General features: G+C 40.4%; 1 protein-coding gene across 1 annotated transcript in view; it reads left to right on the plus strand.

The window, feature by feature from the left end:
• SLC5A1 (solute carrier family 5 member 1) overlaps positions 1-15862 on the plus strand; it is a 76484-nt gene that overhangs the window by 6754 nt on the left and 53868 nt on the right. The window contains exon 2 of the mRNA XM_039225885.1: positions 3098-3169. Within this exon, the coding sequence (XP_039081816.1) occupies positions 3098-3169 (72 nt within the window). The remainder of the gene's footprint in view (positions 1-3097; positions 3170-15862) is intronic.

Raw genomic sequence — 15862 nt, forward strand, 5'->3', positions numbered from 1 at the left:
AACGTGCACCATGCACAAGGCATTATACTAAGCATTACAGGGGAGTAAAAATTTGTAAAATGGTTACCATAATCAAGCTAATTAATAAACACATCATCACACATGCTTACAACGTTTTTTGTTTGTGGTGAGAACACTTAAGATCTACTCTCTTAGCAAACCTAACTATACAATACAGTATTATGGACTATGGTCACCATGATGTAAATTAGATCTCCAGAATTTATTCAACTTATAATTTTACCTTTTTACCTTTTGATCAACATCTCTCCATTCTCCCACCTGGCTGGCAATGATATGTATTTCAAAATATTGCATTGTATCCCTTAAATATAAACAATTTTTAATTTTTCCATATACTTCAATAAAGCTGGAAAAATTATAAATGGCAACACAAAGGAAAAAATTGTAAAGGCTGTGAATGAGGCATAGAAACAAACAACATCTATAGAACATCTCTAGATGTTAACAGGAGAGAGGGATTATTTTTTGCTTGTGAAGGGGAGGAGGCCATTGCAGTGGAAGAATTTTCTGTGGAGGAATGTCAGGTAAAGTTTCATGGGTAAAGTGGCATTTGAAAGGCCTTGAAGGATAGGTATGCAGGGTCTGGACTTTTGGAGATGAGGGAATAAACATTCCAGAGAAGAGAAGACCTGGTATATAGATACCCTGTCCTTGTCTTTTATCCATCCCTAATATATTTCCTGAATTATCCAGTTCCCCACTCTAGTCTTTACTGTCACATTCTTCCTCTAAGCTCTTTGTTTCTGAGATCAACTTGGAAATGTTGTATCTGGGCTCCAAACCCACTTTTTGTGTCCCTCCAATACCATCTGGGGTGTATCAACCTGCTTTGACATCAGCATGACTTTCAGAATGGCTTTCCCTGGCAAACTACTAGAATCTGAGTCCTTGGACCATATTTTTGTTCAGCCCTGGCACCTTCTCTGCTCCCTGGGTTTATAAATCCTTTTGCTATTCCTAGAAAACCACCACAGAATCCCTAAGAGTATACCCTATGGGAGGGAGGATTCAGCCATGAGTCCAGAAAGATCTGAGCTATGCTCTCTCTGGCACTGCCTGGCACACAACAATCAATTTATATTGATTGTTGGATGCTTGAATGACCTTGCTTCCTCAAGGACTGAGTCCAGTCCATCTCTGGAGTCTGAGTACTTAGCAATATGTTATCTGTAGTAAGCATGTTTGCTGAATAAACTGTTAGTTTCTAAGTGTCTGAAATGTTACCATCTGAGGTTAATTCTTTTGGACCAGTGATGCTCTTAAGCCTCAGGGGTCATGACACAAACACCTTTAACAGGGCTAAGTCATTATCAGTCATAAGTATTTTCAGGGAGATTAGCAAGCCATCAGCTAAGGGAAGTCCATTCACATAGAGAGAGGGAAGGGAGAAGGAGAACACAAACAAAGACACTGTCCCAGTTTTGAGCTGGAGGGATGGGCTGGGTCTAAGTTGGACCAACATAAACTGAAGGTTCAGAGGCAATTCCAAGGGTGCTGTGAGAAGGAGGGGCTGGTGGTCATTTATAGAAAATGCACTCATAAACCTTCAGTAGCTCCCTACTGCCTGTGGAATAAAGCCTACAGTTTTTAGCCTGGTATTTGATGGTCTGCGGTCTGTTCCCATTTCTCACCATTCTCCTCATTCACATGTCTCAGCCAGGTTCACCAGGTAATGTTATTCACCATTCCCTTCCTCCTCACACTGCAGTTCTGTCTCTGGGTTATCGCTCATGCTATTCCCACAGTCTGAAATGTCCTTTCCTTCTTTTCTTTGACTAAGAAATCCCACTCTATCTTCAGGACTTACTGAAGTGCTGCTCCCTCTGTGAAGACTTTCCTGACACCCCAGTCAGAAGGAATCCCCTCCTTCTGTATTCATAATAATAATCATCTGGCAGTACACATAATATGTTGAAAAGTACTATCTCCAGCAAGCTCCTATCTACATCTCAGAAAGTTTTGAATTGAGTTTGAATGGTCCATATTTAATGTATTTAGTATGAACACCATGCATTTCTCTAGCATTTTCCTTTTTTTTGTCTTGATGATAACATTATTGAGATATAATTCACATACTGTATAGTGTTTATGTATGTATGTATGTATGTATTTTAATTTACATCCAAGTTAGTTAGCATATAGTGTAATAATGATTTCAGGAATAGAATCCAGTGATTCATCCCTTACATGCGCACTCAGTGCTCATCCCAACAAGTGTCCTCCTTCATGCCCCTTTTATGGTGCTTTCATTTATTTATTAAAATTTTTTTGAGTTTGTTTATTTTTAGAGAGAGAGAGAGAGAGAGAAAGAGTGAGCGCAAGCAGGGAAGAGGCAGAGAGAAGGAGAGACAGAATCCCAAGCAAGTGCTGCACCATTAGCACAGACCCCGATGTGTGTTCACCAACCACAGGATCATGACCTGAACTGAGATTAAGAGTCTGACGCTTAACCAATTGAGCTACCCAGGCTCCCCACTGTATAGTGCTTTTAAAAAGAATATTTCTTTAAAAAATCGTATAAGGTTTATTTACTTATTTTGAGAGAGAAAGAGTGGGCACGTGAGCAGGGAAGAGGCACAGAGAGAATCCCAAGCAAGCTCTTGTCAACAGAGCCTGGTGCAGGGCTTGAACTCATGAACTGTGAAATCATGACCTGAGCTGAAACCAAGAGTCAGATGCTTGACCTATTGAACCACCCAGGTACGCCCAAAAGAATGATATTTCATTAGGCACCTTGAGTATGCTTGCAAAAATGGCATAAAAAGTTCCATTTCCCCTTATTTAACAGACAAACATCCAGGTGGAGTGACTTACTTGAAGCCACATTATGAACACCAGGGCAAGGTTTTTAAACCTTCTGAGTTTTAGTCCTCTTGTTCATCAAATGTAGGTGCCTGCCTCCTTTATCTAAGTATAGTGGAGCTCTAGAGGAGTAAGGAATGTGGAAGTGTTTCAGAAAGTAAAGAGAGTAAGAGAAAGTGCAAGTATATGGGAGTGGGAGAGGTGTGTCCTTTTGGCAGACAAAGTTGCTCTATTCTAGTTTTATATTAAATTTTTGACCTTTCCTCCCCAGGCTATGTTTTCTACTAATCGTGGGACTGTTGGAGGGTTCTTCCTGGCAGGACGAAGTATGGTGTGGTGGCCGGTAAGTTTTCCCTGAAAACTATTTACTTAACTACAATATTCCCCATAGAAGGCCCTATTCTTCTTGGCTTTGGGTGGCAGTGATTCTTTCTTCCTGCCTTAAATCCCTGATAATGGGTTTCTGCTCACTAGGTCTCTTAGGTAATCTTAATCTCTTGTGGTAAAGGAATAGCCTTTAAATAAATGTGCTTAGAATCCTTTACTGTATACATAGAAGAAGAGACTACACAAGGCAGATAGTGTGGAGAAGCAGAAAGAACATACAGACTGAGGTGCTCTTGGACAAACCTGAACTTCCACCCTAGTATCTATAAAATGGGGATGATAGTATTTACCTTCCAGGAGTGTTATGAGAAATGGATATCTCTTATGGGATGGAAGCTCAATAAATAGTAGCTCTTTTACTACCTTTTTGTTATGTTAAGTTTCCTGGAAGAGATATTTTTTTGTCTTGCCTTGGAAGCCAACTGCAATGCCTGAAACACAAGGGAACCTCAGTAAGTACTCATAGAACAGATGGAGGAAGAGCCCCCTACTCTTTCTACAGTTTTCTTCAACTCTTAGAGGATTTTATATATTTGTTGTATATTTGAGAGGTGTTTTCCTGATAATCGTATATGGGTGGGACTATCCCAGTCAAAGGATATGTGCATGGCTGAAGAGAAACTAGGAAGCCCCTTCCATCCTATCAGCACAGGGCTATGGCTGGCTTATCAGTTCAGTCCAATGACTATCTCAACCCAGAGTTCTCACCAAAATGACTGATTGACCAAATTAGCCAAGTTGTGCATTTTTTTTGGACTAAAGATACAAGCAAGACTAGTGCTGGTGAAAGAGGTGGCTAATGAAGCATAGAAACAATAAGAAGAAAGTGACAGCACTGAGTTGATTGGAGGAAGAGAAACAGGAAAGTAAAAATTGTCCCTGTCATATACAGAGCATGAGAAGAAGTTGCAAGGAAATCACATCACACACTGCATTTGACCTTTGATCAGCTGCTTAGGGATGGATTTTAATAACTGGCATCTTCACAATTGTTTGGGTTATCCCTGAAGTCATTTCTGCCTTACCTCTATGATGGCTAAAATATTGGGCAGATGCTGATTTCTGTGTTGGCTCCATCATGGTGCTCCCTCCTGATATATTTTATCTTCTCAAGATTTGTACTTTGGTGCTTTCCTAAAAGTTGGTGTTGAATAAGCAGGTCTGATCACAAAGTTCAAGATGAGGCTGGGTTAGTCCCTCTAGAACTCCACTGCCTAGTATGGTAGCCACTAATCACATGGGCTATTTAAATTGAAATTAAAATTAAATAAAATTTAAGAATTAAAAACTTCTTTCCTTAGTCACACTAGCCATATTCCAAGTGCTTAATAGTTACATGTGGATAGTGTCTGCCATATTACATAGTATAGATCTAGAATGTTTCTCTCATCATAGAAAGTTCTATTGGACAGTGTGCAAGTTCTATACAGACATCAGAGCCAAGGCTGGATGAAATCTTAGTGGACTTGAGATTTGTTGAATTCGAGAGCTGAATAGGAAGTTTACTTTATTTATTTTGGAAGCAGCACACCTTCCATCCCATCTAATGCTTCACTGCATTGTATGCCTACCAAGTACTTATCTGCCCTCAGTTTGCATCCAGACCTCCTCCCCCTACTATCACCGGAAACTCTCATATCTCTTTATGTAAAATTTCCAAGGCTGTTTATTGGGGATAAGACCTTAACTTCTAATCTCTGGATCATGGAGAAGCCATTGAGAGTGGTGAGGGGTGGTTTGGGGCAGAACCATTCTTAGGAGATAAAGCATTTTTGACTAGGCCTGGGAACACATCACATCTTAACTAGAAAGGATGCCTTTCTTCCTGATAGCACCTGGGAGTGGATCTGGGCTGAGATTTTGTTGGTAAGAGGATTTAGCCCTACCCAAAACATGCAGGGTTCAATGGTTCATGTGGAGTTTCCTGTGGGTGTTGTTTACCTTACTTATGTCTCAGTGTTGGATTATTCTAACCAATGGAGAAGCATGGCATCATTCTTCTTTTGTGCAGAAGTCACTACTTCCTTGATGGGGCTGAAATTCAACTTCTTCCCCCAACAATGGTTTCTACCTAAGGCTTTGTGAGATTATATTAATGGTTTGTAAACATGCTTCATCAGAATCACCTGGATGTGCTTTCCAAACATACAGATTTCTAGACCTCATTCAAGACCTCTTAAATAAATAAATAAATAAATATCTTGGAAGAGAGTCCCAGAAACTTGCATTTCTTTTTAGAGAGAGAGAGAGGAGGAGAGATGGGCAGAGGGAGAGAGAATCTCAAGCAGGCTCCACACTCAGCACAGAGCCTGACATGGGGCTTGATCCCATGACCCTGTGATCATGACCTGAGCTAAAATTGAGAGTCAAATGCTCAACTGACTGAGCCAGTCAGGTGATCCAGGAATTTACATTTAAAAAAAGCTTCCCAGATGCTTTTGATTATCAGGCAGGTTTGATAATTACTGGTTTGGGTAGATGCTTATCTATCTGGTCAGATATACTGAAACTATCACCATCTGCTAGGGATGCTGGAGAGGGAGATTCTTGAAAGGAGGAGCAATGACTTCTAAGTCCCTTTAAACTTTGAGAATGCTTTAATGCTAGAAAATTCTACAGTAGAATAAGCATGGACTTTGAAGTCAGCATATCTGATCTGCCACATTTACTAATTCTGTGACTTGGTCCAAGTCACTTAACTTCCTTGAGTTTTAATTTCTACCTCTATAAAGTAGGAGAATAACATCTACTTTGGAGTGTTCTTGTCAGGATTCAATGTGATAATTAATGTACTGCACTCAGCACTTGGCAAATACTCAGTAAAAGAGAATGTTAAGAAGTAGAAGGAAGGCAGGAGTACCAAGGCAACTTCCCAGTTGACACTTATCTGGGGCATAGCACTTAGTAGTGCCTACTAAATGGAAACTAGCATTTATGTGAAGCTAGTACTGCCACTTCACTTAAGTTTAACTTTCAGGTTGACCATGTGAATAAATGAACATGGTTTTATGTATATTTATTTATACTGCTATAAATCATCAGTGATTTACAGTACCACAATGACCACCTTTTAACAACTTTGAGATTGTTTTGTGTTAAAATCAATCAGTGGTATGCCACAGTTTAAATGCCAGCATTTCTTCTTTCTTAGTGCTACATGGTATGTCTTACAGTAGTTGGTGTCTTGGAGTCAATAAAGTATGGTTATATTCTAAAGTAGTGAGTTTTAAAAATATGTTTACTGTAAGGGCGCCTGGGTGGCTCAGTCAGTTAAGCATCCAACTTCAGCTCAAGTCATGACTTCACTGTGCATGGGTTTGAGCCTCATGTCAGTCTCTGTGCTGACAGCTCAGAGCCTGGGGCCTGCTTCCGATTCTATCTCAGTCTCTCTGCCCCTTCCCTGCTCGTGCATGCTCTCACTCTCAAACATAAAATAAAACATAAAAAAATAATTTTTTTTCATTGTAGAAATACCTCAGCGGCTGCCCTCCCACTCCTTCCCAACAACCTTTTATTTATTTTATATAAAGGGAATCTGCTAAGATTTTGTTTGGGAAAAAAGTTCTGCTAATTTATAACATTTAAAAACTATTAACATACAAGAAAAATAAGCATGATAATTTTCATTCTAAAATTTAAAATAGTTTGTTTTTATTTTTATTTTGAGAGAGAGAGAGAAAGAGAGCAAAGGAGAGGCAGTGAGAAAGGAAGAGAGAGAATCCCAAACAGGCTCCATTCTGTCAGCGTGCAGAGCCTGATGCAGGGCTCCATCTCATGAACTGTGCAATCATGACCTGAGCCGAAATCAAGAGTCGGGTGCTCAACTGAGCCACCGAGGTGCCCCTAAAATGGTTTTAAACACTGTTGTAATACACATTTGAAAGAAGAATTAAAGGAAAATACAGCATATGAGAAAACGCAAATCTAAGTATTTTCCCTCCAAAATTGAAAAAGAGTTTAAACTATATTAAACCTATACATCTAAATTTCTCTTTGTATTAAAATATAAAGTCAATTTAATCCTGTCTGTCGGTCCTGGAAGTTCATAAGTGGAATGTCAATTCTCAAATGTGCAGGCCCAAGGAGAACACCACAGGGCTACAGTCTTTCTGGAGCTCCCATCTCTGTCAGAAACCCCCTAATGGGACACTTTTCCCCCTCTGTCTGCCTTTAGCCTTGTCACTTTGTGCTGTAGAAGAAATGAGCAACAAGAGAAGCTCTGGGAAAAGAGTCCTACAGTGTTTTAGGGAGGAAGGACTTTGGATCAATACATCAGAGGCTTGGGGGACTTGGGTAGTCACCCATAAAAAAAGTAGGAAATTGGATCTTGAAAAGTCCAAAAGAAGATTAAACAGAGAGGCTGGTTGGGGGCATTCCTGGGTCTTAGGAGACTTTGAAAGTAGTTATGACCTGTAACAGGTGAAAATCTACTAGCTCTGGAAAAAAGACTCCATTCCTAAAAAGTTAATGAGGCTGAGAGAGAGAAATCACTTGCACGTTGGCCTGGTGTAGAAGTGAGAGACAATTGAAAAGGAAGAGCGAAGACTCCAGGACTGGGTTAACAGAGGAGACAGATTACACAGGGAACCAGGCAGGGAGGCCCCCACAAACTTGAGTCATGGGTGAGCAAGCCAAGCCAACTGAGTGACATGAAACCATGATGTTACCTTTTGTAACTGTGGGCTGGTTGGTGGCCCAGGATTCCCTTCTTCTGTAGTTGGCAGCTTTAACAAGCAGCTGTGTGCTATGTTGTAATGGTTATGTGGGTATGTGGGAGATGGGAAAGCAGGAATGTTGAGTATTGAAGGGGAAATTCCCCACTCCTAGTCTAGTGGTAGCAGAAACTACTCAGAGAGGTGGGGGCCCAGATACACAGCCCAGTGGAGAATTCTTTTTTGGAGGAGAGTTTGGTCACACTTACGAGAATCAGTTCCAAGGAAGTGGGTGGGATATAATAGGGTTGAGTCAACTCTTCAACAACCCGCTTATGCAGAAGTCAACATTCCAGAGGGAGTAGAAACCTCCCAAAGAACCAAAGGACTTGTCCCAGCTTTGTGATATCAGGCAAATCATTAACTTCTCTGGGTCTCAGTCTCCTCTGTACTGAGAGACAGTCAGATTGAGGGTCTCAAAGAGTCTTCTAGGACTAAAATTTCCTCCACAGATGAGGAAACAAGAATGGGTGTGGAATGCTAGCCAGTCTATTGCCAACGAGGGTCTTGAAAATTGAATGACTATGTGTATGTCTCAATAGCCACAGTTCCTCTCCTTCTTTTATTATTAGAGAATCATTAGAGAGGAGTATATAAAAGTGACTTCGGGCAAGGTTGACAAACTTTCTCTTTAAAGGGCAAGATAGCAAATATTTTTGCTTTGTAGGCTCTATGATCTCTGTTACAACTACTCAGCTCTGCTGTTATAGCATGAAATCAGCCATGGGCAGTACGTAAGTGGAGGGGCCTGGCTGTATTCCAATAAAACTTTATTCACTAAAAGAGGCTGAGGACCAGATTTGGTCTGTAGGCCCTAGTTTATTGGCCCCTTGTTCAGGCTTAGGCTCTGGAGTCAGGTTGGGTTCAAATCCAGCTTCTGCCCCTTACGAGCTGTGTGAGTTACTAAACATCTCTGTGTCTTATATTTGTTAACTCTATAATGGGAATAACAGTACTTACTTGAGATTGTTTTGAGGACATATGCACAGTCTCAGAACAGTGCCTGGCCCTCAGCAAATTCTTAAGTTTAGTTCTTGATTTTCTTTTTTAAACTGAAAACTTTTGAAAGACTATCATATCCTGTATTTTATTGAATCCTTAGTGATCCAGCAAGGATGGAGATTAACTCCATGGGTTGCCCAAGTTCACACAAGATAATGACTGAGCTAGGACTCTCTTTGTTTTTCTGTTATTTAAGTCTTTTTCTTATCTTTTGAGATGGAAATTTGTGAGATCAATAGATGTAGTCTAAGGTTTACCTGAAAACCAAGAAATTCTTTCAGTTAGGGCTGACCAGAGACCCTGTTGAAAATTTTCCCTGAGGAAAGAAGATAGCTCTTCATACTTACTAAAATTTCTTGAGTAAAATATATCTGATTTGATATTTAAGTCTTTAAATCCCAATGATCAAATAAAAATTCATTCACTTAGGATACTACTGGAGTGCATACTGGAAGAGTCTGACAGGTATAAGACCTGGGAACCTAAGACCTGAGATGGAAAGAGCATGAACTAGGGGAATGGACACAAGAGAGGCAAAAAGGTCACCAACGGAACAAAGCTCAGGAAGATGATAGTTGAAAGACCGACAAATACTTGACCTTCATAAGGTTTAGTGGAAGTGACTGCCAAGTCCAGTTGACCCTTTCTGGCTGATTGTCTTCTACTTGCATGTGGCTATGTATCCCAGGGTTTCATTTATCCCAGGGCAGAGCCTTTGTTTTTCTAATCTTTTTTTTCTCCCAATACCTAGTCCAGGACATTGGGCATTTGAAAAATATGTGCTGAATTAAAGAAAAGGGAGGTAGGAAAGGTACATGTCCTCAGACTCTCGTGCTGGATCCCCTCGTTGATGTCACCTAAGACTTCAGCCTGCATTCTGCTTTCTGGAGCAGTGGCTACAGAGTGTAGGCAGTGGTAAGAATTCAGGAGGTTATGAAGGTGCTGGGTCCAAGTCAAAGCTTTCTCCAGCAGCATTCCACATTTCTGTTTCTGTGTACAGAGAACATTTTTTTCCTTCAGATTTTTTTTTAAGGCTCATGGTAGTGAAACTGGAAAAGCAGTTCTGGCCCTAGTCAGAGTGCCTGATTTCAGCCCTCATTGGAAAAGCTGGTGTGACTATGCTTCCTTACTATCTCAAACATTTTTTTTTTTTAGGTTGAGTCAAGATTTAGCAAAACTTGGCTATTCCCATAGATATGTATCTCTTTTGTGGTGAGAGTTTTTGCTTAACTTTTTTGCCAGTTGCTGCCTTGCTCTTGAATGGCCTGTTCTCTGTCTTCTCCTCCTTTCCCTCATCCTCTATCACCACCTCCTCCTTTCCCTCTTTCTTCTCTCCTTCCCTCACCTTCTCTGCCTTGTCCTTCTTCCCCACTCTCTTTTTTTGTCAGGGATATTTCCCTGCCACTCTTTATGGCTTAGTCTCCTCTGAAGAGTTTCGTTGATTTGCGCACAGCCACATGCCACCCCATGTATTCTGCGTGTTCTTAGGCATCAGTTGATGGGTGTGTAGCCAATTTCCTGTCATCTAGTTGGTACATAAGCTCCTGCTTTCTTCTTTCATTCTGGACACCTTCCCAATATTTTCTATCACATTAGTGTTTCCCCAGAGAGAGAAATGAAAAAAATTAAATGATAATCAACATTTCTAGCTGGTTGAAGTCGGAAGAGTGCTCTAACTACAGCTAAGATGAAGTTTTTGGATTATTCATGTTAGAAATGTATCTGGCCTTTCTTTTTCTGCTATTTGCATGGCACATTTTGAGTCACCTAGATTCACTTTGGGTAAATTTTATATTAGGGAGGTGATCTACATTTGGGGAGCCATGCTGCCTTGTTTAGAACTCCATTTCTCCCTTCCTAGCTTTGTGGCCTTAGGTGCGTTACTTAACCTCTCTGTGTTTCAGTTTCCTCAACTGAAAAATAGAGACCATAGCACCTATCTTATAGAGTTGTTTTGAGGATTCGATTAGTTAAAATATGTAAATCTTTTACAATAGTATGTAATTAGTCCTACCCAAGTTGCTATTCTTTTTTTTTTTTTTTAATGTTTTATTTATTTCTAGGAGAGAGAGAGAGAGACAGCGTGAACAGGGGAAGGTCAGAGAGAGAGGGAGTCACAGACTGAAACAGGCTCCAGGCTCTGAGCTGGCCGTCAGCACAGAGCCCGACGCGGGGCTCGAACCCACGAACCGCGAGATCATGACCTAAGTGAAAGTCGGACACTTAACCGACTAAGCCACCCAGGCGCCTCTCAAGTTGGCTATTCTTAATATCATCATCATCATCATCATCACTTTTTTATTAAAGTAATCTCTACACCCAACGTAGGGCTCAAACTCATGACCCTGAAATCAAGAGTCTTATACTCTACTGACTGAGCCAGCCGGGTGCCCCTATCATCATTATTATTGTTGTATCTCATTTCTAGATCTTCCTTAAGCTGTGAATTCAATCATTTATCCATTGATGCATTGCTATTACTTTATTCTACATTTACATGTTGATTACCTACTATGTTCACATTATGTGTTAGGTGTTGGCATATGTGTGTGTGTGTGTGTGTGTGTGTGTGTGTGTGAGTGACACACACAGTCTTACAAAAATATATCCAAAATTACAAATAGTGGTGTTAAGAAAGTGTATTTGAGTCAAGGGTGGGAGGGAAGAAAAGAGGTGTTTCTCAAACAGGATCACCTATTTCCTGAGGATCAGGAAAGGTCTTTCTGAGAGTTGAGCATTGAGGCTGAGATGTGAGAGATCAAAAGGAGGCAGCCATTTTAAGACTGGGGGAAGATCAATCCAAGCAGAAGGAACAGAATGGTCAAAGGCCTGAGGTGAGAAGGATCTTGGGATATTTGAAGAACTGAAAGAAGGCCAGTGTAGGGGGAGATAATGCATTTCAGTTAGGCCCTTTGAGTGAGGGACTCCAAGTTTATGATCCCAAGGATGAGCCTATCTGAATTGGTGAGAGGATTGGTTGGTTCTAGCCTCCTTGACCTATAAATACCAACAGAAGACCTCACCTATCTTTTGTGCCAACAACTGTGGGAAAATGCCAACCTTGGCAGTGGTTTCCTGATTTTCTAGCCTTTTGGTTCTTAGAGCAAAGAGAGAGATTGTGAATATAAGGAGTGAAAGGCCCCCATTGTTTATGGAGGACATGAGCTAGTGTAGAGTAAACAGAGGTTACCATGACTCTGGAGCAAAGTCTGTGTCTAAATATTTACCAGAATCTCAGAAATAAAATGGTCTGAGGATATGAGCCCCATCTTCTCTTTTGTCCCAGTCTAGGAATTGTGATCCTCAAGAGATGGCAAGGGTCAAAGAGACACTTTGGATCTCTCCAAATCTCTCCTATGAAAAGATATCTTACTAATCAAAATACTAACTCAGGCTAAAGACCAGTTCCTCAGAGGATGAGGGAAGAATCTGAAATACAAACATGATGCAGATACATACATGCTGTTCCTAAATTTACAAAGAGATGGGTAGGGGAGTCTGACCCAACTGTGCCCCTTCAGGGAAGTGGAGAAAGATTGGGGCGCCTGGGTGGCTTAGTCGGTTAAGCGTCCGACTTGACTTTCGCTTAGGTCACGATCTCGCGGTTCGTGGGTTCGAGCCCCGTGTCGGGCTCTGTGCTGACTGCCAGCTCGGAGCCTGGAGCCTCTTTCAGTCTGTGACTCCCTCTCTCTCTGACCCTCCCCTGCTCACGCTGTCTCTCTCTCTCCTAGAAATAAATAAAAACATAAAAATAAATAAATAAATAAATAAATAAATAAATAAATAAATAAATAAAAGAAAGAAATGTCTGGGGAAGGAGGAGGAAAGTCAGAATGGTGCTGTGGCCTCCCTTTCTGTCCCTTGGACATTGGTCATGTTTGGCTGTGGGACTTTGGGCAAATCACTGCTCTGGTCTTCAGTCTTCTCACTTGTAAAATGAAGATGAGAATAATCCCTACCTCACAGACTATAGTGAGTATATGTAAGATAAAGTGAATGAAGTGCCTGGCCCCACACTTGGCCTATTGGAGGCACTGTAAAAGTTAGCCATCCCCTCTCTCTTTCTTATTCTCCCAGGATAGGCCTCTCAAAGTGTAACCACCCCAGCAGCACCAAGACCTGGGCTCTAGTTAGAAAGGCAAAATTTCCAGCTTCAACCCAAACCTGTTGAATTAGAAAGTTCAAACATTTGTGGTTTAACAAATCTTCTAAGTGATTGTAATTAGAGTTGCCAGATTCAGCAAATAAAGATACAGGATGGCCAGTTAAGTCTGAATTTCAGACAAACAATGAATACTTTCTTATGTTTGTATGTTTCATGCAATATTTGAACATAATTTTATTAAAACTGAACTTGTTTATCATTCAGATTTAGCTGGGTGTTTATGTATTTTTACTGTAGATTCCAATGCATGCTATAGTTTGAGAACCATTGTCTGAGGATATCTCAAAGGAAGTGTCTAGCATAGCCCAGAGAAAGGGTGGAGAGGAAGCTCTGGGGTATTTTTGTACTGTTCCTTAAAGGAAAAAGCTGGGGACAAAAATCTATCTCTAGAGCTCTGGACATTCTGAATATTATATGGTCCACTAATAAAGAAAGAGACTTCCTAAAATTAGCTGAGTAAATTTTTCCATTTGAATTGTGAAGACTTTTCTCCCTCCAAGAAAAAGTGACCACTCTGTATCTTACAGGAAACTTAGGACACTCTATAAAAACATGGGCTGCATAAAAGCATCATCACTATTTCTTCAGAATAACATGCCTTTCTCGGGCAAAACTTTCTTTTTTTTTTCTTTCTTTCTTTTTTTTTTTTTTTTTTACAAATAGTTTATTCTCAAATTAGTTTCCACATAACACTCAGTGCTCATCCCCACAAGTGTCCTCCTCCATGCCCATCCCCCCCTCCCCCCCACATCCATCAGTCCTCAGTTTTTGTCAGTATTCAAGAGTCTCTCATGGTTTGCCTCTCTCCCTTTCCCCCACCATTTCCCCCCTTCTTCTCCCCCTTGTTCCTCCGTCACGTTCCTCCTAATCCTCCTATACGTGCAAACATATGATATTTGTCCTTCTCTGCCTGACTTATTTCGCTCAGCATAACACCCTCAAGGTCCATCCATGTTGCTACACATGGCCAGATTTCATTGTTTCTCATTGCCATGTAGTATTCCATGGTATAGATAAACCACATCTTCTTGATCCATTCATCTGTTGATGGACACTTAGGCTCTTTCCATGTTTTAGCTATTGTGGAGAGTGCTGCTATGAACATTGGGGTACATGTGCTCCTATGCCTCAGCATTTCTGTATCCCTTGGGTAAATTCCTAGCAGTGCTATTGCTGGGTCATAAGGGAGTTCTATTGTTAGTTTCCTGAGGAACCTCCACACTGTTTTCCAGAGGGGCTGTACCAGTTTACATTCCCACCAACAGTGTAGGAGGGTGCCCGTTTCTCCACATCCTCGCCAGCATCTAGAGTTCTCTGATTTGCTCATTTTAGCCACTCTGACTGGCGTGAGGTGGTATCTCAGTGTGGTTTTGATTTGTAATTCCCTGATGAGGAGGGATGCTGAGCATCGTTTCATGTGTCTGTTGGCCATCTGGATGTCCTCTTTGGAGAAGTGTCTGTTCATATCTTCTTCTTGGGCAAAACTTTCTTAAAGACTTCTCATATTTGTCACCTCCTTTAAGCCTGAGAACCTTGTGAGGTAGGCTAAGGAGGAGTCTTCTCCTCAGTTTATAGTGGAAGAAACTGAGACTCAAAGCAGTGAAGTGACTGGCTTAAGGTCATATAATTTGTTCTGAAAGAGCCAAAATTAGAACCACTTTGTAAGTCTTCCACTGTGCTTAGAAGGAAGGGAAAAAAGTGGAGTCCATACCACTTAATTATGCTTCCAAACATGATTATTAACACAGGATACATTTTGCAAATCCATTGGCTACCGCTGATGGTGAAGCTAGGAAGACATACACAGGCAGTTGTCCATTGGCTTAGGCAATTCTTGACTCTTGGGTTAATGGTTCAGAGTGTACACATACTATTTTACTTCCTAAGGGTGTGGAAGTAAAGATAAAATTAATGTATAAACTTGAATTACTTTCTTCCTTTGGGCTGTAATTTTGTTTTCATTTGAAAATGACAAAGTCAACCTCAATAATTTCCAAGTTAATTCTAGCTCCATTATCAGATGACTGGATGTTGGCAAATAAACAGGCTGTACCACATATTTCTTATTTTCTTTTTCCTGTCACACAAAACATAATTTTTAGGTTAGCATTCAACAACATTTCATGTCTTTTTCTATATTGCTCCCAACAAACACGTAACTTCCCTGCATGCTTTGTTCTCAGACTCTGCAAGTGAATCTGAAGACAGCTCTGGAATGATTTCCCTTTATTGTTAAAGGTTTTGATGAATTGTGTTTTGCTTATAAAATTACACAAACTCATTGTGGGAAGATTGGAAAAGTATGAAAACACACTCATTGTTTTCACTTTCAAAGATAACCACTTAAATTTGGAGATATAGCTCTATGTCTATGTCTATCTCTATATAAAACCGTGTGTATTTTTTTTTTATTTAGCATTTTATCACTGTCACCTTCCCACCATAACGAATTCTTCAAAGCTATGATTTTAATGGCTGTATAATATTCCACCACAATATGTACCTTAATTTATCCAGTTGTCTTCCTATGGTTGGGCATTTATGTTGTTTTCAACCTTCCTGTTATAAATAACATGGCAATGAACATCTAATGAAACTCATGTATAAGACTCTGTCTGGATTTCTGATAATTTTTTTAAGGTAGAGTACTAAAAGTAGGATCATGAGAAGGAGATGAGATTTTGATATGTACCAACAAACTGATTTCCAGAATTGCATTTCTATCAGAAATATACGAAAGAACCTATTTACTTGCTTGTTTGATGGACTG

Source organism: Hyaena hyaena, unplaced genomic scaffold, assembly GCF_003009895.1.
Source record: "Hyaena hyaena isolate Hyena2069 unplaced genomic scaffold, ASM300989v1 scaffold_19, whole genome shotgun sequence".
Classification (NCBI taxonomy): Eukaryota; Metazoa; Chordata; class Mammalia; order Carnivora; family Hyaenidae; genus Hyaena; species Hyaena hyaena.